Source organism: Lepidochelys kempii, chromosome 12, assembly GCF_965140285.1.
Source record: "Lepidochelys kempii isolate rLepKem1 chromosome 12, rLepKem1.hap1, whole genome shotgun sequence".
NCBI classification, from domain to species: Eukaryota; Metazoa; Chordata; order Testudines; family Cheloniidae; genus Lepidochelys; species Lepidochelys kempii.
The window spans coordinates 8,199,499-8,227,494 of record NC_136391.1 but is presented as its reverse complement, the minus strand read 5'-3'; the positions used below and the strand labels follow the sequence as shown (position 1 = coordinate 8,227,494).

Here is a 27,996-nt window from a genome sequence, read left to right as displayed (position 1 = left end):
CTCTAAGGCCCCAGAATCTGTACCTCTGTGCATCCCTGCTTCTCCAGCTTGCTCCGAATCCCTTGTGAAAAGGTATTTCCATGCCTGTGCTTCTGAAGTTCTTTGTCTCTCTCTCTTATTGGCTTTCTGACAGGGTGGTTCCTTCAGCAGGTGATCGCTTTGCACCCCTGACTCCAGGAGTTTATGCTGTGTTCATGGTCCTGCCTTATTTATCCCTGCAAAGCAGCTTGGCGGACGCTTTGTATGTACGACATTCTCCAGAGTGAAACCACTCGTGGTCACCTGTATTTGTGGCCATCCTGTGCCTCAACCCAGCTGCAGCCACACCAGGGAACATCTCCAGTATCATGAGCTTTCCCCTCTCGATGTGAACTCTCTGTGTATTACACAGCCAGCTGAGAAGATCTCCTAGCCACATGCATGAACCATTTGGCTGCTTCATGCTGTAATGTAACTGGAAGGGAAGCTGTTCCTCCTGCAGCCAAAGGCTGAGCTCCAGTGCTGAAGGCCTTCTGGGGCAGCCAGCCCTATGTTACACGGTCGCCTAGTATCCTGGGTGGGGAGGGGGGAGGAAGGAAGTTCCAGTGGTAGCTGTTAGTGAGTTTCTTCACTTCTGGGAAGTGGCAGAGCAGAGAAACATGCCCATTCTCATCCTTGGGTGGAATTAGATGGTCTTGGTCAATATTCTAGTGAACGGGGTCCCCATCACCACCATAGCTGGCACTAACTGACCCCTTTCGTGGCAGACTCGAGGGCTGAATGAAGCATGGAGACAGGCCTAGTGACTGGAGCTCTAGACAGGGACACTGGAGAGTTGGGGGTCTATTCCTGGCTCTGCCACTGACCTCGGGCAAGTCACGTTCCTGCTCCTTGCCTCAGTTTTCCTATCTATAAGATGGGGGAAATGATACTGGCCTCCTTTGTAAAGTGCTTTGAGATCGACAAAGACAAGGCACTATGTAAGGGCGAGGTGAGGCTCTTATTTTGGAGATGAGAATGGTTTTGCATCAGAAGGCTGAAGTGCATTGCGAAGACCGTTTGGTGACGCGTGTCCTGCCACCGCCCCGTACTGCACCTGTGCTCTGGGCGAAGAGAGGACAGTTGTTTGCAGGGCTGAGAATCCAGCACATTTCGCCAGCCCTCACTTCACTCTTGCTGAAAGTCATTGCTTCATTGTATTTCACCACTGCCTCATTAGAGGGCTTGATATTGTTAAACCCTGGATTTTTAAGCACACTCGTAATTGGAGCTTATCCATGCTTGCCTGCATTCAGTACAAGGCTAAGTAAATAACTTAGGGCTCAAGGCAGCAGAAGCCACACTGTGGGGCCTGGACTAGCTGTAACCCTTGGCAGCTCATTTCTTAGAGAGCCTAATTCCGATGCACTGGTTCTTCGCTCCCTCCCTCCCCCCTCAGTTATCTGATTCTAAGTTCCAGCCCTGGCCTCCCTTAATCTCTCTGCCCCAGGTGCTTGCAATTTCCGCTAGGTACTTCCAGTGGGAGAATCCCTGATCCCACAGGGGTTGTGCTGTTTGTGAGGGACCATTTAAAAACAGGGGATATGTTTCCCCCACACATACTCATCCCTTTGAGGTTCAGCTACTGACCAGGGAGAAAATCGTTGGCAACTTTATGGTGAAACCGAGGCAGGGCCAGCTGGGTAAAGGCTGAACATAAGATAGCCCATAGGCGAAAAAAGTGAGGAAGAGACCAGATGAAAAGAAGAGATGTGAGAAGACCAGTTGCTATGAAAAGCAGTTTGGATCGCAGAGCTCTTTTCAAGAGGTGACACAAGGAAATTGCTTTAGGAATAGTTGTAATCACAGAAAATCAAGAATTGTTCTGTGGTGGCCTTATTATCTTCAATCCCCGGGGAATGGGGCAACACTTCCGAGTGTTGTACAAGCACCTAGGAAGACACAGCCTCTGCCCCAAAGCGCTTAGGCATGAGCGACAGACAATGTGTGCGCAGCAGGAGGAGGGAATACAACACCAAGGTAGAGTAAGCAGGAAGATGGCCAGCACCCAATGGGTTAATTCCATATCTCTTTCCCCGTCCTCTGTTGCCAGCTTGTGATTTCTTTTTTATTATCAGGGATCTTGTGATATTTGGTGTATTTTTAATTGAGTCCACAGCGCCCAGAGTTAGGTGATTATTGGAGACTATCAGCTTTCATTTAAAGAAAAAAAAAGTCTCTGGCTGTCATTCTTCTGGAGAAAAGGTTGAAAACATGACCCCCTAAAGGTTCGATAATCAGAGGGAAAATAACTGGAATCTCAGATGCATTATTTTAAAAACCACTTGTGATTTTTAAGCCGGTCTCCTGATTGTGGGGCCATGTCTTGTGGTTTTGGAGTGCTTGGGCCTGGCAAAGGTGGGCTTGTTTCCCAAATGTTAGTTTGGGGGGGTCGGTGTTTGTGAGAGAGAGGGGGGGAAAGGTGCTTGGAGTGAGAGGGAAGTGGGGAAAGGGAAACTGAAGCGAAGTCTTCACTGCAGAGTTACCACGTTCGTAGATAACGCGGGTTCAGTCCTCTCGGGTTAGCCTAGCTCACGTGAGCTGTGCAGAGGGACTGGATTATACTACGCAGTGGTCATGTTAGCAGCTGACTCAAGCTGTAGCCTGTGCCCCTGACGGGCCAGCCGACTTGAGGTAAAAGCATCACCGCACTTGAGTGAAGGGGGTTTGTGTGTGGACGGGACTCCAAGTTGGGGGCAAGGCTGGAGGTATGACTCAAGTTAACTCAGCAGTGTAGACGAACCCTGAAGGGGAGGAGACTGTGAACTCTTCTGGCTGTCTCTCACTATATGTCTGTGCAGCACCCAGCTGTCTCTCGGCCCTACAGTAATATAAGTAAATAATCTGACGAGGAGAGGGGTGAGAGCCAGGCTGAGACGCGTGGTGGGCTGAGGGGCGGCTGCTTTTCGGGTGCTCCAGCCTGTTTGGCGTGGGGGAGAACAGGCTGTTTAGTCTTTCTCCCACTCAGTGAAGCAAGCTTCTGTAGCTATGCTCAGCCTCTAACCCGGCTGCCTCACTGCGTCCCTCTTGTTCTTAGTAGCCAGCCTCGGAGTCCCTCTCATGAGCTGTTGGGTGAAAAGAAGCCTTCAGGTTGCTTACTCCCCTGTGTAATAAAAACACGTGAGATCCCAATGGGGTGGGCACATGGTGCTACAAACTACACACATTGCACTGGAAAACAGGCTGGGGATTGCGCGCTAAGGGCCAGGTCTTGTCCCTGCTAAGTGATCGCATGGCATGTCCCGAGTGATCAGTCAAGGGTGTGTCCAATGGGTGGCATGAGGGAAGGAGAAAGGGCACAGGACGAGCTCTCTTCCCCCTCGGCAGAGACGACTTAGTTCAGTGGTGTCTCCCCAGGGCTGTCTGTGGAGCATAGCTCTGAGGGAGATTTCTACAGTACACCTGGGGGTCCTGGTCTGATGTAGGGCGGATGTGAAGTGCCCCAGCTGGCGATATCGCTACTAGATAAAGTGCTGGCCCTCTGTTTTGTGATGTTCTCAGCTGGGGGTTCTGGTTCTGATCTCCGTCCACCTCTGGGCGCAGAGTGGGGGGTTCTGGGCTGGGCTGGCTCCTCCAGTTATTGGCATGCATGCAGTAGCTCGTTCCTCCTGCGTGTGATGTACGGAGGGATAGGAAATGCAAAACTCCAACGTTGTGTCTGCAGAGCTGGCAGCTCCCGTCTGCTGGACCTACCCTCATTCGCTGGCACATATTGCATGGGAGGGTGACAAGGGGCATCTGAGGCTGTTGGGACAGTTTTCAGGGTGGGGCGACAGGAGGAAAACGAGTCACGAGTGTGATTTGGGGTAGGGTTCAAACACCATAGTGACGGTGTGTCTGGGCAAGGAGAGAGAGGGCCTGTCCTGGTCCGCAAAGGAGTGGGGTCGCTGAAGTTCTGTGTTGGGAGTGGGAGGAGCTGTGGGGAGAGCTGCTCCCCCAGAGGTTGATCTAAACCTGATGTAGCGAGTGGGTTCCAATGGAGCCTACAAGGGTGTGTATAAAACTTACTTGATTTGTGCAGTGACTGGAGTGTGAGGGAGCCCGGGCTGCTCCCCCGACACCTCCCCCATGTGCGCACGCAAGTGGCATGTTGCCCCAGACGCTTCACCCCGCTGCTCTGGCGTTGGCAGCCAAAATTGGGTCTGTTCGGGCCACAGCGGGCTTTGCAGGATTTGCTAGAAGCCCAGGCCCTTGTGCTGACAGGAGGCAGGGAGTCCTGGGAGTTTGCAATGGGAACCCAGAGCCTCAGATAGTGGGAGAAGTGGGTCACTTGGACCCTCAAACAGTAGAAGCAAATGTGCCATCAGGACGGGCATTGAATGCCACCAAGCGACATTTCATCAGGTTGCTGTATGGGTGTAAGGGTCGTCAGACAGCATTGGTCCAATTAGTCCAGCAGGCAGCCATTGGCAGTGGCCAGTTCCTGTTGCTTCAGAATGCGATGGAAATAATGTATCTGGCCAGATATGCAGTGCTGGGGAAAAATACCCTCCCAACCCTGGTTGAATGGCTGTTCTTTGTGTCTATTCATGTGGATACCAGTCACGGGGCCAGATTCCCACAGGTGCTGATCGGCACCTATTGAGGTTTACAGAACCATCTAAGCAGGTTAGGTGCTTAATTCCTATTGATTTTGACATGAGTTAGGTACCTAACCTGCTTTAGATGGTATTATAGACACCTATCTGCATCTGGTAGGCCCCTAAACGCCTTTGGAAATTTGGCCCCCAGTCACACTGATGAAATTGCTGATGCCTTTTCATCTGGGGCAATTGCTTTTGTAAGACTGTTCTCAGGAAAATAATCCTGCGAATTTTCATTTGATTGCACATTAGGGGAAGGTTTGTGTGGCCATCCTGAAATCTCTGAGTTCCTGTTTATCACAGTTGCCCATCGGATCAGGATTTGGAAACAGCATGGTGACTCAGGTGGCCTGCGTTGCAGTCCTCGATGAGACTGGGGCCAGGGGCTTTCAACAAGACCTCTGGGAGTTAGGCACCCATTTCCATTGAATTTCAGTGGGAATTGTATGCCCTGCTCCTTAAAGCCCCTTTGAAAACCACAGCCTGAGTGCCTAAGTAATCCTTGTCTAATAACAGCTCCTCTAATGACTCTGCGGCACTGGGGTATGTCATGGTAGAGTGACACAATAAAATATAGACTCTTGGGGAAATGTTCCTGGTTAATGGAATGTCAAAAAAATAGAAGCATATTTACAGCTGGATTTTTGTAGCCTCAGGGCCTGATTCTCTCTTGATGGTATAAATCAGGAATAACAGGCACAGGAATAACTTCGAATAACACTGAGGTCGGTGGAGTTATGCTCCTGTGAAAGGAGACGGAGACCCATGGTCTCCTGTTAGGTGTGGAGCTTGAGAAGAAGATATGAGTATTAAGCAATTTCCATTGACCCAGGCTCAAAAGTTAAAGGGATAAATGCAGTGAGGAGATGAGAATTTCATTTCAGTCCAACAAGGAGATAGATAGCTACGACATCCCAGGATCTGCTGCTCTCCACCAGCTCTGATCGTGTGTCCTTGCCAGATTGCTCTGCCGTAATCCCAAGGATGATCTTATCAGATGTCACTTAACCTTTGAAATATCCTGTTGATATAACAGTTGTTGAGCTTTACTCCCTCCTTCTCTCTTGCATGCCTTTTAGTGCTTGTCTCTGATGCCATTGCCAATTTCACAGAGAGAAAGAACAAAGGGAAACCGACTTTTTTTAACATGCATTGAGGCAAATTCTGCACTGTTTTATGTCTGAAGCTGGTAGAGTTGTATGGGGAGGAAATCAGCACCAAGTTCAGCCCATGGTGTTTTTTACATTTACTCCTTGCTCATAGGAATTGCCAGGCCAGATCAAACCCAGTGTCCCATCTCTGACAGTGGCCAGTGTCAGCAGCTGCAGAGGAAGGTGTAAAAACCCCATGTTAGAAATTGTCTCAAGCCCAGAAGCACGAGGTTAATATCCCTTCCAAAATTTTTGTTGCCATGGATTCTGATAACTCTGTATATTCTTGATATCCAGACAAAAATCCCTTGTTACGTTCTCTGCAGCTGTGTCCATGTGTGTATTTATAACTACACAGCTGTCAGATTCATGGTTCCCTTGGTTTAGCTAGAGCCCTCTGATCCCTAATCATGTAGCAAAATCCACACTGGAAACTGGATCTTTTCAGTAGAGTGTAAAATAATCCAGTCTTTTTCCATTGCCAGATTGGCTTTATTTTAAGTGTTTGGAGGCTGAGGGTCGGCTCCCTAAATCTCTCTGATAATACAGCATTACCAACCTCAAGGATTCAGAAATCACAAGTGATTTAAATAATCATGCGGTTGCAGAAAACTGAGGTTCTTTTTCATTGTTTCAGTTTTCTGAGCCTTTAGGGGTCATCTTTTCAAGCTCTTCTCAACAGCCAGGTGGGCTAGAAACATCCTTTATTCTTTTGTAGATGAAAGGTGAGATTCCTCACAAAATTCCCTGACTTCAGAAGCTGTGGCTTTAAGGAAAACATTAGGTATAACAGAACGCATGAAGAATGCGGTTTTGGGAGTCCTGGAACTATTCACGAATTTGGATCGAATCTGGTGAATCATTTCAGCCAAAATAAAGAAGAAAAACCTGAAAACAAACATTTCAAAAGGGTTGAAATGGTTGGTTTAGAGTCAGACTTTTGTTTCGAATGACATTTTCAGAACAAAATGTTGGCTTGAAATGACATTGTTAGAACAAAATGTCGATTTGAATATGTATTGAAAATGTGATGTTCGACCCCAATGAAGATTTCTATTTATTTATTTATTTAAATTTCTGTTCAAAAGAAAAGAGATTTTTCTGGTTTGGCTGAAAATCAGTGATTCGCTCAGCTCTGGTGGCCAGCAGCAGCTGCTCCAGAGGAAGGAGTAAGAGCCACACAGTAGGCACATGTGGGGCAATCGGCTCATAATGAAATATGCTTCCTAGCCCCCATTGGGTAGGCGTTAGTTTATGCCTTGAAGCATGAGGGTTTATATCCATTTCAAAACGCTTGTTATGAAAAAAACAGCATTATTATAAGAATTTTCTTGAATTTTCTTGTTATTTACATAAACTTCGAGACCTTTTTTGGATCCTGTTAAACTCTTAAGCTACGTCTACACTGCAATAAAAAAAAAAACACAGTACCGAGTCTCAGAGCCCAGGTCAATTGACTGGGACTCGCAGAACTCGGGCTGCAGGGCTAAAATTAGTAGTGTCAATGCTCGGGCTGGAGCCCAATCCCTGGGACCCGCCCCCCACGCAGGGTTTCCGAGCCCAGGCTCCTGCCCACGCCCGAATATCTGCATCGTAAGTTTGAGCCCTGTGAGCCTGAGTCAGCTGATCTGGGCCAACTGCGGCTGTGGGGTCTTTTATTGCCGCGTAGACATATCCTTAGCATCAGTGATATTTTGTTAGCAAAGAGTTTGCGGCTGATCAGTGGTTTTCTTAAACTGGGGCTGGAACCATGGGACCCATTTTTAATAAGTCAGGGTGGGTCACTTATTCACCTAATACATGTACTTCCTTTCATCTTAGCTGTTCTGAGTGCCCATGAGCCCCACGCCATTTTTCCTAAGACCCCGCCCCCCTCCAAAGTTCCCCCAGGCTGGGAGGTGCTCAGATCTGGGTGGCTTGATCCAAGCCCATGTCTGATCAACATAGAGCAAGTGAGCTATGAATATCACACACTGGTGCATTGTATTAATTTTCGATGGCCTAGATGAGCCAAGGGTGTAAACATAGCCCAGTCACTGGCCAGCGTTAAATAAAGTCTGGGGTTGGGTATACAGAGACCTCAGCCAGCTGAGAACCATGGCAAAAACAACATTAAACATCATTTTAGCCTTTTATTAAAGATACAGAAAAGAAGGGGAAACCAGTTAAAGCATTTGAAATGTAAAGTAGTGAGTCAGGCTTCCCTTTTAACAGCATTTCTTGTTCCCTTTCCCTGTAGCTAGAGAGAGTTTGAAAAGGAACCCCCACCCCCTTTTTGACACTCTCTTAGATGGTATCAAAGATGGTAACAACTGTCCTTTTGGGGAAAGAGAAATTGCTTGAGATGGGCTGGAGCTGCTGTTAAAGTCAGTTTTCGAAGGAAAACCTCCCTTGTTTGACAGTGTCTGGATGGTAAGGGCGGTCATCCCAGGTGGTGGTTGGAATTCAGCTGGAGCTGGTAGGGGGAAGCAGTGTCTGGCTCCCTCTCTCTGGAGTACACCTCTCAGGATCAGGGTGAAGAAGGTCCGAGGTGCCAAGAAACGATGGGGGTGGAGCCATGATGCTGCAGTAGTCTCTTGTCTTTTCTTCCAAAGAGTTCTTCCCCCCCCCCCCCCGAAAAGTCTCTTTCCCACAAAGGGAATGGTGGGTGGAAAGCCCATCCCCCCATAATTTTGTCCACCAATTAGGCCTAATATCCAACCCACCAGTTTTGGGTTCATTATCTTCCGCTCCATGTCATCTGTTTTTAAGAAGCATCGTTTCAACAGTCCTTGGATTATACTGATGTGGCCTTTTTGGTTTCGACTAAAATAGTTTCTGTCTCTGTTCTCTTGCATCTGTTTAGACCATGCTTTATTATATGTTACCGTGACAAATTTTTACAGCTGAACTCACAATTAGGCTGGATTGGTAGGCCCAGTTATCACAACAGACCCTTCTTGGAGCCCCCATTACAGGAAAGGGCACCAATGCCCAGCCAGCTAATGACCGGATGTTTCTGTAGAAGAGGATGGAAGAACAAAAGCAAGATTTCAATGGTGCTTACAAATAACTTCAGACAAAACCATTAACTTTTCACACCAGCTTAGGATCGTCAAAGGGCATGAGATAAAAGCCTGTGAGCAGAGTGTGTGGAGTTCTTTGTAATTAAGGGCATGTTTGAATCTGTGTGGTTATAATCGGTGGTGCTTTTTCATGGAGTTAAATCTTTTGATATTAAATGTTCTCTGTTAACTAGCACGCAAGACATGTCAGCTGTGAGAAGCATCAGCTTGAGTGATTCAGGCTCTGAATAGGACAGCTGGTTCTTTGGTGATTAGGGTGACCTCTGAGCATTTACTGTTGACCCTCAAAACATCTCACTCCCCCCTCAGATATGTTTCCTCCAGATCTTGCAGTGTTGGTGGAGAAGAGACCATCCTTGGTTGTAAAAAATGTAAAAAGGGTGCTGTATCAAGGCTGCTGGACACAGTCAGATCTTTTGGTTCTCTCTGGCTCTCATACTTCCAAGGGGACTAACACAACCAAGGCTGACTTTTGTCACCAGCGGGGCCTCCCGAAGTCCAGGCCTGGAGTAAGTCCTGGTGGAAGGGACTGCTGACTGCACTCTAGGACCTGCATGTCCTTTTGTTGCATACAGATCCGTGCAGGCCATCCAATAGGTGTTATGGAGTTGTGACCCCTGAAAAATACTTCAAAAACGGTGGCACTTCTCTTTGACCAGCCCTCTGTAGCATTGGATCAGAGTTCTGAGAGATTTTTCTCTCAGACTGTGACCTTGCACAGCTGCTGTGTTGCTGAGGAACAATGAAACTAGCATCCACAAGGGCGAGATTCACAAACACTGGGAGACGAAGCTTTCTGGGCACCTGGCCTGGATCTGCAGAGCTCACGTCTCCAAGAGCTTGGAATGAGCATGGACCTTACTGCTTTCCCAGCAAAGAGCTAAAGCTCACTGCTTCAATTCCGCTTTCCCGTGATAGGGGAGTGATGGTAGGGGAAGGCAAATAGGGAGAGACATGTTCCAAATCCAACTGAAGGTGACACAGAAGTTTTTTCACCCTACCTATAGTTGTGGGGGACGTCAGAGATTTTGCGTCTCCACCATGACAACTGCAAAGTTTTGACTAGTGGATCACCTCTTGGTGATGGACAGTATGACTGAATTCAAGCTTCCTCCTGTTGGAGAGTGGTGGGTATCTCTCACTCCATCTTCATGAATAGGACTGCTCAGATCCATGGCAGTACCAAGTTCCAGGGATACAGTATCAAAGAGGATCTGGGGATCTTTTGGCTAAGTCTGACTAGGTTTTGTTGATGGCGTTTTGGGATGTACCTGTCAGATGGACCTTTGTAAAAGCCATTGAGGAGAGCTTGGTTCTGATACTAATGAGGCTGTTTAATGCTTCTCTTTTTTAAGGCAGGGTGCCACTTATCCCATAAGCGGTTAGTCTTGACACGAATCAATATCCACCATATCTTGAACCTCCCTCTCTGGGGAAGGTTATTGAGAAGATCAATATTAGCAGGTCTACACTAGCATCCTCGAAATTCTCCCTGTTTCCTTTTTCCTTGTAAACCTAGTCTCACTCTAGCATGGAGACCGCACCGGACTTTTGGTTCCCCTGTCAGTGAACAAAGATCAGCCATCTATGTTCCCAGACTGTTCAGTAGTTCTAGATGTGCTTGACCATAAGGACATAAGTGGATGGGATTGCTTTGGAGTAGAATCTGCTCATCCCTCTCAGGGGTGCTGAGAGGCAATCACTGATCTCCTCTGAGGGCTCTCTTGTGGGGTTCCGTCACCCATCCTGTCTGATGGGTGCCAGGCTGCTGGGGAAGACTGATGGTTAGATATGTGGGCTGCAGCAGCATCCATTTGCTGATGATCCTCAGCTCCCTTTGTCATAGAACCTGGATTCTACACTCTACTTACTTTACCCAGAGCCCCTTGATGCAAGTTGGGTGAATTGAGCTTTATCCAGACAACAGAGGTGATGCTGGAAGGAAGGGGACAAATGTCTGGAGGTATTGAGAGGCTGGGACTGATCGCTCTGTAAAGAAGGGCATAGCAGGCCTTAGTCTTAGCAGATTGCAATCTTGAGGTCTTATTGGGTCCATTAGTGCTCTTGGTCTCCAAAGCTGGCTCATAATACTACTGCCATCTTCAGCTGATCCAGAAGCTGCTTGGCCCTTCCTCCCTGAATTGGACCATACCACAATTATCCACTTCCAGGCTGGCCTGCTGTAATGAGCCTTCTTGGGGCTACCTTTGAAAGCCTATTTCACCTAAAGGTCCAGTTCAGCAAGGTGCCAAGTCCCTTCAAATCCCATCAATTTCAGTAAGCGCCATGGGTGCTCAGCGCCTTGCAGGATCAAGTCCCTGGTGGAGAATGCAGCTGCCTGGTTATTAAATGAGCCAGGACAATGCAAGCATTCTGCACTGGCTTCCTAGTGACCTTCAGGGGCAATGGAAGTGGTCCTGTCTACACAGTGGCTCTGGTCCCTGATAGCTGCCAGATTCCTTTATACCCCACTGAGGCAGTAACGGACTACTAGAAAGCTCTTGCTATCTTCCCAGAAAGCTGAACCCCAGAAGGCAGGCCATAGGGCCTTCTCAGAGGGGAGCCCTTACTTGGAACTCTCCAAAGTAGAAGAAGCAGTGCAAGATACATCAGGAAGTGTCATTGCAGTTGACAAGGAATGGTAGCTGGAGTGAGGCTCAGCCTTGTTTTGTAGCTGTATCAGTTAAGCAGTTTGAAGCTTGTCTCTTTAATGTTCATAACCAAAAATGATTCGGTAGGGCAGTTTGTGCATGAGTAGATACATACATATGCGCAAAGCTAGCACCAGGAATTATACCAAGAAACACAGGTGCTACCAACCCTCACGCTTCAGGGCATAATCCAATCACCAGGTGGGGTCAGGAAAAAATTTCCCCTTCCTGGGAAAGCATTGCACAATTAAGCATATCATTGTGAGTTTGTGCCTTCCACCTAAACACATGGATTTGGGTGTTACTAATAAACTAGACTCTATGGGTCCCATTGGTCTGATCTAATCGTAGGTCTGTGTTAGTAAGCCTTTTCCAAGCTCAGGTGAACTGTGTTTTTTACTTATATGGCGTTTGTTTCTCATGAAGAGAGTGAGTGTGGTCTGAAATGCAGTCAAACCCTGGCACACGGGCTCAGTCATAGAATCATAGAATATCAGGGTTGGAAGGGACCCCAGAAGGTCATCTAGTCCAACCCCCTGCTTGAAGCAGGACCAATTCCCAGTTAAACCAGTCCTCTGTGTTTTACTGGCAATTTAGGGAGTACCAGAAGCAGCCGAATGATAACTGACTTGACTGGGATTTCCACATTTCTGCACCAAAGTTTTGCCTTAACTAGAAGTGACCTGGAGAGCAGGGCCTCTGTCTCAAGCTGTTACATCTCCACTGGCAGCGCTGGAGGTTGATGGGAGAGAAATCACAGCTCTTGCTCTGTCAGGTAATCTCTTCCGGCCTGCTTACCTCCGGTGTAGGAAGTGGGGAAGAGCTCAAATGCTTGTGCATCACTGAGTCATCTTGCACCCCTTGGAATGACGTTGTCATGGAAATGTCATAAGCAAATGCACATCCGCCTTGAGGGCGTCCGACCTCTTTGCAATTGCACAGCCATTTTCACCGGGGGGGTGCGTGTGTGTGTTTGTGTGTGTTTGTGCACACAATCTCACTCACCACAGAACTGCATGGAATCATTCCGGTGCTGGGTAGGACTCACCCTAGACCTGCATGGAATAGTTCTGGTGCTGAATATAGCGAGCAATGTCTGTAAGTCCAGAGGAGTCCTCACCAAGGACATGGGGCTAGGTTTATTTCCAATATAGCTGACTTCATGGTGTTTAAATGGAGGATGATGTTGGCCCAAGGAGTTGTCGCCTCGACAGTGCAGCTATAAAGCTCTCTCATCTTTAGAGCATAACACAATGAAGGGTGCCGTAAGCTGTGTGGCAGCTAAAAATCTTAACTGAAAACCAAGGGAGATGTACCTGAGCTCTGCACTACTTTGCTCCCAGGGGAGAGGCAGGCTCTGTGCCGGAGTTTAGCTCTACAGCAGCCAGGGTTAAAACTGCAAGAGCAGGGGCTAGAAGAGTAAAACCCCTTCACACGCCCTTCTCCTGCCCGCACTTCCAAACTGGCTGCACCCCTGGAGTTTTGCACCTTCAGAACGAGCAGCTTTGGTCAGCTGCAGGTTTTGCACATGTAAAGCCAAGCTCTGGGGGTGCCCTTTGGATGGGCTCACTTGGAAATTTTGGCCCGAACAGTCGATAATCCGGTGATTTTAAAAGTTAAGATGGTTGGAAATGTTTGAAGCAGGTTAAAATTCAGGGGAGCCAAAGCATGGCTGGTGACCCCTTTAACTCTTAAAATGCTGGGCTCTGAGTCGAAGGGACAGGTGGTACTCGTTGAGGCAGTTTCATTAGCCAGTAGGATGAGTGTCTTGGCGGTGCATGGGAAGACCCATGACAGACATCGTTACACCTGCATCTAAGCAGGGATTGGGTGCATCCCTAGGCTGCTTAATAGTAGTGTATTTGGAGGCAAAACCCCCACTTGGGTTTGACTCAGTAACGTTGCAGGGAGCATTCTCGCTCCACAATTGTAGATGTTTCCCCAAATCTGACACACAGTCCATGTATTTCTTATCCCTTCCCCGTCTTCCCGGTGAGCTGCACTAGTTAATCTACAACCTTTCTATCAGTGGTCAGCAGGGACTGAACGGGAATTTAGATCTCACTTCCCTCTTCTGTTTTACTTCCTGCCAAATAAGCAGCACTCCTGTAGCCACAGCCCTGGGGACACACCTGTGTTGTTTTGAATAGAATTAGAACCGTTTTGTTCTTTTTCTTTTAGAAACAAGGTAATGACCCAGTGGGAGTGGGGAAAGTTGACCGTAAACAGTTGAGTTGGAACCATTGCTCGCTGCTGAAGCATCAGGACCTGGCTGTTACTGGGTGACGTTCACCCCCGGGCAGAGGGTCGGCACACAGCCCGTGGACTCCTGGTGGCATCCCAGAGTTTGGGCTCCTGCCCAAGCCTGCTCATTTACATTGCAATTTTACAGCCCCATAAGCCAGAGTCAGCTGACATGGGCCAGCTGCGTCTGTTTAATTGCAGTGTAGACATACACCTCAGGCCATTGTAAGCCCTTTATTGAGAGCTGAAGTGATATTTGGCCCATTTGTTGATACTTAGGCCGTTTGTTGGCTTTCTGCTCAGAGTGATTTTGCCCTTGGTGACTAGAATGGATGGAATTTACGTAGTCCAGTCAATAGCATAGAAGGCTGAGGGAGATGTGGACTGTCTAGCACAGTGAATCGGTAATGGGCTATGGAGAAGAGCAGTGTAAATTACCAGGTTTGGTTTGTCTGGGTTTTGGCTCACGTTGCTTCTCACACCCCTTGAGCAAACTTGAATCTTGGACTCCCTGTGATGGAAGCAAAACTCATACTGAAATGGGGCAAGTTTTGTTAATAATAATCTCTAGCTCTTCTCATCAGTACAGCTCAAAGCGCTTTATACAGGAGGCCAGGATCACTGTCCCCATTTTACAAATGGGAAAACTGAGGCTTAGAGACTTGCCCAAGGTCACTCCTCAGGCCAGTGTCAGAGCTGGGACTAGAACTCAAGTATCCTGAGTCTCAGTCTAGTGCACTATCCACTTCGCCACACTGCCTCCCCAAAGCAGTTGAACACTGTGCATCGTATACTGGATCCCAGGGGCTCACAAGAGTTGGTTTCACCCAGGGGATCCCCTAATGGTTCTGCTACAGGTATCTAATATTTATCAAATGTCCACTTAACAAAGATTAAATGGCCACAGCTCTCACCTGTTTGTCTTAATGGGACAAACACAGGCAATAAGCAATACAAGAGGAAGAGAAGAGGGTGAGAGTGAGTAAAGATCACGAGAATTGTACTAAGTTTCATTGGAGACTCAGAACCAGTTGTGCCAAGGTGCATTTGGAATGCTTGGAAAACCAACCAGCTTCTAGGCAGGTGACACCTGGGAACTAGATAGTTCTTAGAAGATGGGAGATGGGTGCGGTAGAGGGTGCTAACCCATGGGTGGCTTCAGTCTCAGGGCTTTCCTCCGGGTGAGTCAGCCATTGCTAGTGGAGATGTGGGAAGGCTGGGAGCAAACGTCCAGAGGGTCAGTGAGGAAAACCATAAGGGAGGTGGCTGGGTGTGTGACCAGTGACCAGGAGGGATCTTGGCTTGAGCCTCTTCCTGATGGAAGGGTGGTTGCAGGAATGTAAGGCAACAAGGAGGAGACCAAGTCTCCTGGCGAATGATGAGGAGAGAGGTCTGAGGAGGTGAGTAAGGGGCCTACAGGGCTTCAGAGCAGCGGGTTGATGGAGGATGGATATAGCTGGATGGGATGGTGGACCATGAGGAGACACTGGCCCAAATTTTCTGAAATAGGAGCCCAAAGTTAGGTTGCAAAGTTCATGTTCAGGCACCTACGGGTGGGGTTTTCAACATGATGTAGGCGCGCAAGTCCCATTGAAAGTGAATCTCATTGAGAGTCAGTGGCGCTTATGCTCCTAAATCACTTAGGCTCTTGACTTGCCCATATCATATGGGAAAGGCATCTGCAATCTCTCAGCACTGCAATCGCCCAGACACATGGACTGGGGCTGTGTCCGTGTTAACTCTTTCCTCTCCCCCTCGAACAAGTCTTTGTGGGGGCGTGCACGGGGCTGGGAGAAGCCTGGAGTCGATAACCTACCGGCAGCGCCGCGGCTGATTTCACTCTCGGCTCTATCTCCCCAGCAATACTTCATCCTCCTGATCATCACGGACGGTGTCATCAGCGACATGGACGAGACGAGACACGCCGTGGTGCAGGCCTCCAAGCTGCCCATGTCCATCATCATCGTGGGGGTGGGCAACGCGGACTTTGCAGCCATGGAGTTCCTGGATGGGGATAACCGCGTGCTCCGGTCTTATACCGGCGAGGAAGCCATGCGGGACATTGTGCAGTTCGTGCCCTTCCGCGAGTTCCGCAGCGTAAGTGCAGGCGGCTTTGCTGTGCCCGCCAGACCCGGTCCATTTCCAGCAGGGTGTCAGTCAGCCACAGAGACCCGTCCCACGGGGGAAATGCCCCAGAACTGGCGTGCTCTGTTCATTTCCCTAGTTAAAGAAGAGGGGACAGGCTCATACGTTTCATGCTGTACAGAATTCTAGGTACGCACTCCCGGCTCAGAGTCAGAGTTCAAGCCCTCTTGCTAGACTGGGAGTCCTACCCAGTTCTCATGTGGTGCATTGCTGCAGAGGAGACGTGAACCCAGGGGACGTTACTGGCATTTTCCAGACTGCCAGCAAAACCAAAGCGCAGATAAGCGTGAGTCTGGGCAGCAAGGCTTGGCACTTGCATCTGTTTTGCAGGCCGGAGCAAAGAGAGCATAAGTGATGCTGCCCAAGCTCACGAAGCAGGTTGGTGGCAGCGGTGGGGTTATAACCTGGAATCCCTGACTCTCAGTCCTGGGCCATAACCACTGGGCAATTCTGCCTCCTCTGCATAGAAGCTTTTCAGACTCCATCGGGGCTAAGGTGAAGTTCCTGCTATGCAGCGAGCAATCCCATGCAATAGCGCTGGGAGGATAGTCCCGGTGTCCGGGCCATCATCCCGTCTCCCTGCAGAGCAGCTGCTGTTGCCCAAGGCTGTGTGAGAGCGATTAGCGAGTGCGTAATGCATGCTGCACAGTCGCTGCAGGGTAACTGCCTGACTCAACGCTCTAAGTGCTTTGGGATGCCGGGAGAAAGAGAGGCAGGGTACCAAGGCACATTCTCTAGTATCAGCCCTGCTGGCTTCCATTGTAGTGGTGAGTGGGCGTGATCTAAAGCCACCGTGGCAACTGTTACCTTCTCTACCAGCACCTGGGCTTGCATGAAAACCTGGTAACCGCAGGTGGGCCTACACCCACCCTGGTAATTGTACATGGGCCTTAATACCAGTCCAGTGACCCGCCGGGGCAGCTGCTGGGCACAAGTGACGACAATAAATCATTTGGCCTGTTTGTTCTTTTTTTATACAGGCACCTAAAGAAACTTTGGCCAAAGCGGTGTTGGCAGAACTCCCCCAGCAAGTCGTTCAGTATTTCAAGCATCAAAATCTGCCTCCCCTCAGCTCGGAGCCAGTGTAGGGCTGAGAGCATCGGTGTTGTCTGCATGCTGCCGATTTCCGGAGGGTGCATGTCTCACATGCTTTTAAACCTTTGTACTCTTTTAATTTAATTCGTTTATTTTATTAAAAGCTCTCCAACCCGGAGAAGCCGCTAGATTGGCGTTGTACGTTCCTGGGCCAGGGTAACGGTCGCGGGCTGAACGGAGACCTCTCCTGCCTCCCTCCCGTCACTTTTAAGTATTGAAGGCACTTTGTATAATTTTAGTGGAATGGGATTAAAATTTTTACAGATCAGAACTTGCTTTTTTCCAAACGACAAAATGTTTAATATATTATCACCCACTCCTGTGTATAGATCACGTATCTGTGTTGTACCCATAACCCTCTCATGCTCTATGGTCATTTTTATACTGTGTACATGTTATATTTGTTATACTCAGGTTAATAAAGAAACTCAGATATTTAAAAGCCAGGCCTGGGTCTGTTGTTTGGGTCCAGTGCAGAACGGCCTCTTAGCGCCCTGTACAGCATTTAATGCTGGCTGCCTTGCTCTGTCGGGGTAATCGTGCGAATATCTTACTCCTCCTTTGGCAAGAACGTTCCCTGGTTGGGTCTCACCTTTGCTTCTATCTTAAATGGTTGACTGGGGCCCTGATTCAGCAAAGCATTGAAGCAAGCGCTTAAGTCCCTTTGACTTCAGTGGCTCTGAAGCATGTGATTAAAGCGAAGCACAAGTGTGGAAGTGTTTTGCAGAATTCAGATGGACTTAAGCAGATGCTTAATTTTAATTACGTGATTAACTTCGTGACTGGGTCTTCTGTCTGACCGAGATTGATGTTTAAGGGGGCCCCATCTTTTGTTTGTGCAGCACCTAGCACAATGGGGTCCCTGACTAGAACAATAATAGTGATAGTGTTGGAGCATCTTGTACACATTTCATGTATCAACCCTCACAACACCCCTGCAAGGTAAGACAGCAGTGTAAAGAGGGGAAACTGAGGCACATCAAGGCGAAGTGATTTGCCCCATGGTCACCCAGGGAGTCTGTGGAAGAGCCAGGAAGTTGCCCCTAGATCTTTTGAGTGTCAATCCAGTGCCTTAGCCAGATGGCCGTCCTACCTATGTCTAGCATGTAGACATTGAAGTAGAGGAAGAAAGAGGAGCCTAAATACTCTAAACAAAAGTGACCTCCGCTCTTGCCTTCTAAGGGTGCATTGTTGGCCTTGCATTATTTTTCCCTTCAGGTCTTTTGCCCCTGAGCGCAGGATGTGCGTGGCTGTGGAATGGCTTCCGGCCAGACCCAAGGATGTGTCCGACCGCTTTCAGAGCGCAGTGCAAAACCCGTCGGTTATGCAGGTCCCCCCTGAGTGACTCCAGCAGCAGAACGCCCCCTCCTCCCCTTTTCTCATGGAGCAATGCAGAATTCCTCGCCGGCAGTACCAGCAGCTGAAACCCACAACGGCTGTGCAAGGTGGCCTTTATGTAATGCCCCAGTCTCCCTGCCATGGGTATGGCAGCGACACACAGATCTGTCCTGCCAGGTGTGCGTCTTGCACTTGGTCTAGCTAGAAGTCCGACCTGGGGAAAGGGTGAGTCACTGCACGTCTCCTCGCTCCGCGGCACGCTGCTGTTTCGACAGGGACGTCTCTTCTGACTCGCGTGGCTCTGGTTCTCGTTGTGCTGTAAAACCTTGATTCCATGCAGTAACCTCGGAGCCTGTCGTTAGAGTAACTGGAGAGGCCCTGCGCCCTTCCCCCAGATCCAGGCCGCTCCATGGGGAGGCATCTGATATTAAACCAATGACTCTACGTGAGCGAGGCCGAAAGGCCTCTCAGAGGCAATAACGCCGCTGATGTTGCAACGCGAAGGGTCGCCCTGGCTTATTTGGCAGCTTTTTCACGTCTGGGGCCAAAAGTGTGTCGGTCTCCCCCAGGAGCCGTTCTTCATTCCCAGCTCAGTGATGCTGGTGGAGCAGTGGGTGGGCCTGTTGGGGGACGCTGGTAAACCTTGCTGCCTCTCAGGGAATGTCTGTACGGAAGCTTTCAGACTGCTCAGGAACTGAGCCATGAGCCAGGCCAGATAAAACCGTCCCGAATGGCACAGCTTGTGGGCTGAGCGCATGCAGCTACCGTCCGCCTACCCCCTCATTGCACTCTTGGGATCTGCCCTATTGCTCTTGCTGAGTCCCTCGGGGGGGAATGGCCTTTCCTGCGCAGTGCACTGGAGAAAGCCAGGCTCTATTTTTACTCTAGCCAGGCAGTTGGCTTCGAGCGGAGTAAATCGTCACCCAGCCTGCAACAGCCGGAGATGCGCTCTTAAGACCAAAGCGTAGCGTCAGCTCAAACAAGGGAGCCCAGTGAGTGGCAGCCCTCGCTCCCTTGCAGAATCCCCTCCCAAACACGCGCCCCTCGCTTTACTGGCCCGCCAGCGCTCCCTGACTGGCGGGTTCTTTGCCCTATTGTCAGCTGCCTCGCCCCGCCCTCAGGAACCTAAGGAACTGGAGGGGTGGAGGCAGCTTCCTTTGGGCAAAGCAGCAGCCAGACCTGAGACAGGGTCTATGCAGTGCCAGGCCCGGCAGTGAAGAAGGCTGTCAGTGGCAGGGGAGACAGGCGTGCCGGGGGTCCACTTGGCTCCTTCCCTTCATGCTCTGCTTTGTTTCGTTGTGCCCAGGTTCCTGGTGCCAAGCCCTGGATTCTGCTCTGGTGAGTCTCATTCACAGTTAATTGCAGATGGTTAGCTGGCTGATGATACCAACACCTGTAGCATTTCTATCCAGCGTGTCCCTTGGCAAGAACCTTTCATTGCCTGCTCCTGTGGGGTGGCTACCGAGGTTTCCTTGTGCTAAGGAGCAGGCACTTACTGTATGCAGTTGGATAGAGAGGAAGGATGGTCCAGTGGGTAAGATGCTAGACTAGGATTTGGAAGACTTGCTCTGCCACAGACTTCCTGTGTGACCCTGGGCAAGTCACTTAGTCTCTCAGTGCCTCAGTTCCCATCTGTACAATGGGGATGATAGCACTGCCCTGCCTCACAGGGGTGTGAGGAGAAATGCATTGTAGCTGGAGAGGTGCTCAGATGGTACGGTAATGGGAGACATTAGGTGTGTTCTCCTGTGTTCCTATCTGTGTACTATGCCATGATGCTATGGGGAATGACCTGGCTTTACCATTTGGCTGTTAAATTGATTTAGCAAGGTGCAACCTTGGGACCTTCACAACTCTCTGCCCATCCCTTGCTGAAGGGGGAAGCACCTATGCGTAACTCCCTCTTTTGTACTCCCTCCTGTATTTTGTTTTCTTGGACTTCTGTGCTTATCAGGAAGTGTCTCTAAGGTGGGGGGCTTGAGCTAGATTTGTATTTATTCTGTAATCAAAGACACTTGATTGACACCACAATTTACCCTTTACTGGGGTCCAAAAGGCTAGATAGAAGGATTACCCAGATCTGCAATTCCCTTTGCAAGTGATCTTTGCAGGGCAGAAGGCCTAGTGGGTAGAACACTGGACTGGGACTGAGGAGACCTGCAAAATGGGGATATGATGCTGCCATCCTTTGTCAGGTGCTTTGAGATCTACTGACAGAAACACTGCAGAAGAGCTATGTGGTGGCAGTATTTATTTATTTATGTGTACATACCAGATGCACCTAGAGCTCCAGCTGAGATCAGGGTCCCACTGTGCTATGCTTTGTACCCACATATCCTGTCCTAGAGAACTTACAATCTAAATAGCCACTGTAACACCATTTCTGCTCCATGTTTTCCTTGAAGATGATGCCTTGGAAGAGCGATCTGGTGTGCTGGGTCACACTATCTGACTCTTTCTATGCCATGGAAACAACCATGCCAGTCCTATCATATTTTATACGTTATCTAAACTCTCTGACTGCTTTCCCAGTAAATACCTTGCATGCCAGAGCATGCAGTTACTCCCATGGCCACTTCTCCTGTAGTGACTAAGGCCCCATTCCTCAAAGGTATTTAGGCTCCTTATTTCCATTGATGTCAATGGAAATTCAAAATGTAACTACCTTTGCGGGATCTGGCCTAGGGAGCTTACTTCATGAGGCCTTTCATCCGTGAATACAATGCTAGATCTCCCCCGCTGCAGCCCCTGAATTAGTAAGTGGCTGGTGCGTTGTGGCTGGTTACGGAAATCCTGTGGCGGTCTGCCGTTTTCTTTTGTGTTTCAACAAGTCCTCCACGTTCAGCTCTGCTCTGAACGGCGACGGTGTCGAAAGGCTGCTGTCGTAGGCAACAGATCTGCTTCTTGTGCCTATTCAGTCACAGCTGCTGCTTTCTGTGCATAAAATCGGGGGTTTGCTGCTTTTTTACGTCTCTCCGCCCTGCAGAGCCAACACAGCCGCTGCGGCGTGAGCTGGACTCTGCCTTCTTGTGCCTCAGCAGAACTGTTTAAGTTCCAATCAGTTGTACTGTACTTCCCTACTGAAGGGGGTGGGGTGGGGAGGTCACTCAGGTGTAAATGAAGACCTAATGTGGCCTGCAAAGACTTGATTGCTGCTGCTCATGCACAGGAAGGAAGGAGTCCAGCTTGATTCTGGGATCCCAAGTCAAGCCGTCAGTTTGCCAGTTGGGGGGGAGAACGCCCTTTGTAACTTGTGAATGCATCTTGGTGCTGAAATCATTGACCCGCATTGAAGAGGCAACCGCTCACGGGGCCACCTACAAGCGGGTGTCCGTTGTAGAGCTGCACACTTGAACTCCTCTAGGTTCCAAGGATGGCTAGACAGGCTCCTCCCAAGAGTCTGGACTTGGCTTCAGCCAGAGAGCTCTTCACTCCTCCCCACGCTAGGAGCCCCTACTGTACCCCTGAAACCTAGCCCAAAGTCACAACCTGCAGCCAGTGGAATTACGGGGCTGAACTGGGCCCCTACAGGGTTATTTTTGTTCTGGCTTTGGAAGCTGTGACCGGGGTCCTAGTGGGGGCCAGCTGTGGTACTCAATTAGGTTGAATTGCAAAGAATGGGGCAGACAATCCCCCCAAAAGCTGGTGGATATTCCAATACTTAGATTTACCAAGCCAGCATAAACCAGCTTCTTTATTACCTCACTGGTTACTCAGAAGTCCGAACAACACAGTTCTCTTAAAGTGATCCAGCCTCAGGCCTCCATCCAGGTACCCACTCAAATATGATGATTTCTGAAAATCTTATTTTATCATATAAAAGAAAAGGGTCTACCAATGCCCAAGGATCGGATGCATCACCTCCCAGGTTAACGAATGTTTCAGATCTTACCCAAATGCACGCTACAGCCAATTCTTATTAACTAAACTAGAAGACAAGAGAGCGAGTATGATTAAAAGATCAATATGCAGACAGGCATGATTTCAATCCATTGAGGTTCAGAGTCATAACCGAGATGGTGAGCTTTGTAGTTGCAAAGAGTTCCTTTAGAATTCAGTTAATAGGTTATAGTCCAATGTCCATATCTCATATTCAGGGCGTACCAGCATAACTGGGACCTCAGTCTTGCAACTCCAACTTCCCTGATGAAGCTTACTCAGACCTGAAATGACAGAATCAGGACCCACGGATCTTTTATACAGTTTTCTAGCATCCACTTGACCACACAGTCCTGGTTAAACAATAGGCTTTTGATATAAACTTCTGCTTTCTAAACACCACCAGTAATTAGTTACACAAATTAACATAGGGCAATTTACCCATTAGGCAGTCTATTACAAACTTCAAAGAGACATACAAACAATGACATTATTTTACCCTAACCAATTTATTTGAGCATAAGCTTTCGTGAGCTACAGCATCCGATGAAGTGAGCTGTAGCTCACGAAAGCTCATGCTCAAATAAATTGGTTCGTCTCTAAGGTGCCGCAAGTCCTCCTTTTCTTTTTGCGAATACAGACTAACACGGCTGTTACTCTGAAACCTGTCATTATTTTACCCAAGAGTCATCGAAAATGTTAATATTCCCTTTTGATCTCTGAATCAATAGTTAGACAGGAACTGTCTGTTTACAAAAAGAAAAGGAGGACTTGTGGCACCTTAGAGACGAACCAATTTATTTGAGCATGAGCTTTCATGACGAAAGCTCATGCTCAAATCAATTGGTTCGTCTCTCAGGTGCCGCAAGTCCTCCTGTTCTTTTTGCGAATACAGACTAACACGGCTGCTCCTCTGGAACCTGTCTGTTTACAGGTAGCATCTAATCTAATCGAGATACCCGCAATCAGTATTACTTCTAATACAGGTTTGCATTTCAAAGTTCTAGCCTATTTAGCACGAATGGCCCTCATTACCATTCGCATACCTTGTCACATGACTTCAAAGGTGGGTTTTGGGTCATTCAGCCTGCAGGCTGGTTAACCCTTTCTGGCCATGTGTCACAGATCCCTTTTATTTCCTTTCTCCAGTTAGTCTGTGCACATGACTCCTTCCTGCATGTGCTACTGAGGGTCCCCAAGGCAAATGACACCCACCCACCCAGACACACTCCTCCTCCCTGCCTGGGATCCTGAAGTGGTGGTGTCATATGGATGGGGAGAATAAGGAGACTAGGCGTGGGTGGGTGAGATTCTGTGGCCTGCATTGTGCAGGAGGTCAGACTAGATGATCATAATGGTCCCTTCTGACCTTAATATCTATGAGTCTAGAGGACCCCACTGTTCAGACCATGCTGCCTTATTGAATAAGGCAGATGAATGAAGCATTGGTCCCTTCAGCTTGGATAAGGAAGTGGGAGATGGCTGCAGGCTAATTTAGAACACATGCCCAGACAGACTCTTTTGCTGCCCATGGGAGTGAAGATGTGGAGTGCCGTCCCCCTCTCCTGGGCTTCTCTCTGATGAGTAACAAGAAATGGGTGGGATTCTGGCCTTAGATCTGTGTCAGGTGCAGAGCAGGGAGAAGAGAGGACATTACTGCCAGCTCTCAAAGTTTACCCAAGTCCCTTTCAAAAGGACACAGGCAACCAGATTCATCATCTCTTCTGCACTCCCCCGATCAGCTGCGGGGGTCACCACACTGCACCCCCCCCCCCCCGTTTCCTCTAGCAAAGACCTTGGGGTTGCCTAATGACTGTGTGTGTTTGTTCTGTGATGATGTACACATTCTTATACACTTGATAAGAATGTGTTTATCACATGGGCAAATTATGATGGGGCCTTCCTTAAACGACTCATTTTTTAGCTTTTAAGTTCCTGGTTGTTTGTTTTTCCCCTGAATGGTGCAGTCTATGCTGTCACGTAGTAACCTTAACATTTTGATTAGCGAGGACACGCCTATTATGAGATGGTTTTATTGCATCTGCAGGGAACTTAAATGTGAAGATATGGCTCGTTATACATCACAATAAGGGTAGCAAAGGCCCTGAGTCAGCAAAGCACTTAAGGTTTGGGCCGTGCACCCAGCAGGATCTGGCTCTAAAGCCAGCTTAACCAGACCAGAGATGAGAGACCACTCCCCGTGTCTGGGTGAGCCTCAGGTAGCCCAGACCCACTTCCCCTCGATGTTGGCATAGCATGGAAATGGGGGCATGACCAAAGAAAAGGGGGTTTAGCTGGGCTGTCTCTAGGCCACATATGTGTTGCCTGACATAAATTCGAGCCATTTTCAGAGCTCCTGCAGTGCTGGGGAATTGGCCTGTATTGAGCAGCATTAACTAAGTGCTAAGGTGAGCTGTGATACCCTCCCGCTCCAGCTAGCTTGTGCTCTGCACAGTGTAGCAACTCCTCAGGATCAGGCCCAAAATGGGTTTAACTGTGTAGGGGGATTTCACTTTCTATGTGCTTTTTGGAGCATCGACCCCACTTCTTTCCCCCAGCCATTAGCCAGTTGGCTTTAGGAATCATCCTGTTCATTTAGATTTTAAAAACAAAAAACCTGAATGCACTTCTCTAGTGATGTCTGACAAGGTTTAATCAATTTCACAGATTAACTCTTAAATTACTTTGCATGCATGTGTTTGAAGCATTGCACTTGCTTCTCAGTTATGCTTTGGCAAGGACTGTGGCTAAACTAAGCCTGCCTCACACTGGGAAGAGAGTTTGGGGTTTCCTTGTCTTTGTGGTTTTTTAGCTATTATAAACTTCTAAGTGATGAAAGATCTGTGCCAGTTGGGAAAAATTGGGCATCTAGCTAATTAGAACCACGTTCTCCAAGAGTTTGCGTGAGCTGTTGATCAGTAAAATGATCTCTTCAGCGCTAATTACTGCTTTGTTCGGTCACTAACTAGATTAACAACTTTTAAAGATAAAATGTAAAACCTGAATTATATTATGAGAACCATTGACAAGCAATCCTCATATCAAACTCTATTAGGCTTGATTTCTTTTCTCCTTAGGCTAAACTGTAGTGGAAGCTTCCTGTGTCTCCTTGCTGCCCGCAGGAGTAAATACAGTAACAAGCTGGAATGACCATTATTTCTAGCTTGCCTAGTCATCTCTCAACTTGACTGGCGTACTAGCCTTGTTGCCAGCATTTCAGCTGCTTCTTTGGAATGCTGCCATTTTAATGCAAAACTGCTGCTCTTCTCTGCGCATCATGGGCTACTTCGTGCAATCTATTGGCTATTACTTGAGGTAAAAGTCAGAATTGATTTTTAAATGCAGCTCTTAGTTAAGTGCAGGACTTGGTCTAGCTACATAATCCTTGTATGTTATATTGGTCTTTGCAAAAGATGGATCTTAATGAACCATTCAACTCTTACCCTCCAAACTTTGGAAGAAGGGTGGGAAAGAGGTTTCCAAATAGCTCTAAATCTTGTAAATGGCTATTTTTTACAATAGATTGAAACAACTCAAAAGTACCGCCACCCAGACTTTGGGGTGTTCAACTTCCAGGCTGGAATCTACAGCTCAGAATCTCAGTTGGTTCTTACAAAGGAAATTATACACATGTTGGCTGCATGCCTCTACTCTGGAAAGGTGTCTTCACTTCTCAAGTCTTAAAATGAACACGGACAAATATTTTTAATTTTACTATTGCAGAGTCTTTTGATAGATTAGTCATATGCTCTGTAAAGTTATGGCAATGAGAAATTGGCATTTAAAAATAAATGCAGCAACTCGATTACTGAACTGCTACCATGATGTCAAACTTCTCCTGCAGAAGCCTTGAACCCAAGGCAATGCATGTCTATTTCCGTTCTTTCTGCTCCACCCTGAAGAGCCACCACTCACTGTCAGATTAGCCAGCTGATTTTCTGCATGTTCTGATTTACTTCCCCCCACCCATACTGTTCCTCCAGCAAATCACTGGGTGCGCTTGGAATACACTGCTTTGAAGCACAGGAAGGTAAACAGACAGCTTTCCCCTTAGGAGTAAATAACCTTCCCCTCTAGGAAAGCACCGACACCAGTTCTTCTGAAGATTATCCCCCTCAGAGGCTCTAGCAAGCGTTTCACATAATGAAGGGAGCAGACTATTTTGTCAACTCCCAGTTGTGGGTGGAGCGTCACCAATCAAAAAGCAAGCCCAGCACATTTGAGGTTAGGCCCAACAAATCTGCCTGTAGGGCTGATGTAAAGCGATGTGCACAGTTCTGGCTAACTGTGCAGAAATAGATGGATCACTGGCACCTGCAGCCTCATTATTGCATGCATAATTCATTATGCTTTAAAAAGAGTCAGGTCTCTCATGCAACTTCTGTCCCTTAGTAGCTGAGCACTCAGGAACCAGTAACTAAGTGCTATGCAGGGACGTCCACTTAGAGCCCGTGGCGTGCAAGGTCTTGAGTTGATGCAACATAAGCACGTCAGCCAAAGACAATGCCTGAGGAAACATGGCAGATAGCTGGACCTAGAACAATGGGCACTTCTACAGGTTAGGGGGATGTTGAATCCATGTAACCCAAGAGCCACACCCATGAAACGTGAATGGAGTCAAGGGACCTGTTCGGTTCCCTAGGCATTGCTGTCGGAGATGGTGGGGGTAGAGAGGCAGCTGAGGTACTGCCCGTTTCAGGGAATACGCTTCACGTACAAATAAAAGGTGTGGGAGAAGAGGTCATTGCACAGTTAGGGTTTGTGCCTTAAGAAGAAATACCTGGTTTCCTTTGGCCTTCATCAGATCTATTCCCTTGTGGGTTCATCTGGCTTGCTCCATAAGACATCACTTATTCTTTTAGCCTCAGTGTAGACCAAGCTTTGGTCCCATACCATATCATCTTATGCTGGTATAACTACATCGCTCAGGCGTGTGGAAAATCTACACCAATGAGCCAAGCAGATATGCTGACCTAACTCCCAGTGTAACTAGTGCTAGGTCAATGGGAGGGCTTTTGTTGCCATAGCTACTGCCTCGCGGGGAGGTGGAGTACCTAGGCTGACCGAAGCACTCCCATCAACATAGGTAGCGTCTTTACTGAGCTGTGCCGCGAGTGTCGTCCCCCATCCTCACGCACCCTGGGCCTGGTGGCAGTAGCCGCAGGGCCCAGTGGAGATCAGAGTTTTAGTGACGTTGAACCTCCCCCCTCATCTGCCTGGTGGAGGCAAGACTTGTAGCTACTTTAAGACATCCTTCTCGTGGAGGAAAGCTACTAGTCACCACATTTACCAGTATCAGTATATATAGAGAGAGGATACACACACAGCCTTGAGCAGAAGGAGGTGAACATTAGATCCATGGCCCATGGGAGTCTTTAACAATTGAAGTTTGGCTTGTTCTGATACAGACAATGCCAAACTTTGTCATCCTCCATCTGAGAAATACAGATGAAGTGTCTACAAAGGGTTTGTCTGTGTACCTGAATTCCTCCTCCTCCTGTATGTTTATATACCTTTGAAGGACAGCAGCATTTATCTGCACCCAAAAAGTTAAGCCTTATCCTACCATTGACGGGGCAGAGGTTTGAAAAGCTGAATACTTTTGCTTTGGTAAAGCCAGTCAGGTGGGAGAACCATCGGTTGGCACTAACCAGAAAAACTTGATTTTTCTGTTATCTACTCTCTGGGAAGAGCTCCATTCAGAGTGAGGGTCTTGTGTTGCTGCTTCTTCTTAATTTGTAGGGAGCTGGCATGTGCTGCTCTTTGATCTCATTGATGGGAAGGGGCTGGGCACAGTAGAAAATGCTTAATGGAACAGACTTACCAA

At 48.3% G+C, this 27,996-nt stretch overlaps 1 protein-coding gene and 1 non-coding gene across 14 annotated transcripts in view; both read left to right on the top strand.

Moving 5' to 3' along the window:
* The window catches only part of CPNE2 (copine 2), a 205,538-nt gene that overhangs the window by 134,964 nt on the left and 42,578 nt on the right, over positions 1 to 27,996 (top strand). For 5 of the 13 annotated variants that reach the window (XM_073307443.2, XM_073307440.2, XM_073307433.2 and 2 more), the window contains 2 exons: positions 15,573 to 15,809; positions 16,838 to 17,394. The exons of 7 other annotated variants lie outside the window; for them this stretch is intronic. In XM_073307443.2, the coding sequence (XP_073163544.1) occupies positions 15,573 to 15,809; positions 16,838 to 16,945 (345 nt within the window). In that variant the 3' untranslated portion in view covers positions 16,946 to 17,394. Of the gene's footprint in view, positions 1 to 15,572; positions 15,810 to 16,837; positions 17,395 to 27,996 lie in introns of those variants that run through there. One more of the 13 variants, XM_073307441.2, reaches the window with a different exon arrangement.
* On the top strand, positions 3,589 to 3,731 carry LOC140896570 (small nucleolar RNA SNORA57). The gene has a single exon (XR_012154580.1). It is a non-coding gene; the product is annotated as a small nucleolar RNA SNORA57 (small nucleolar RNA).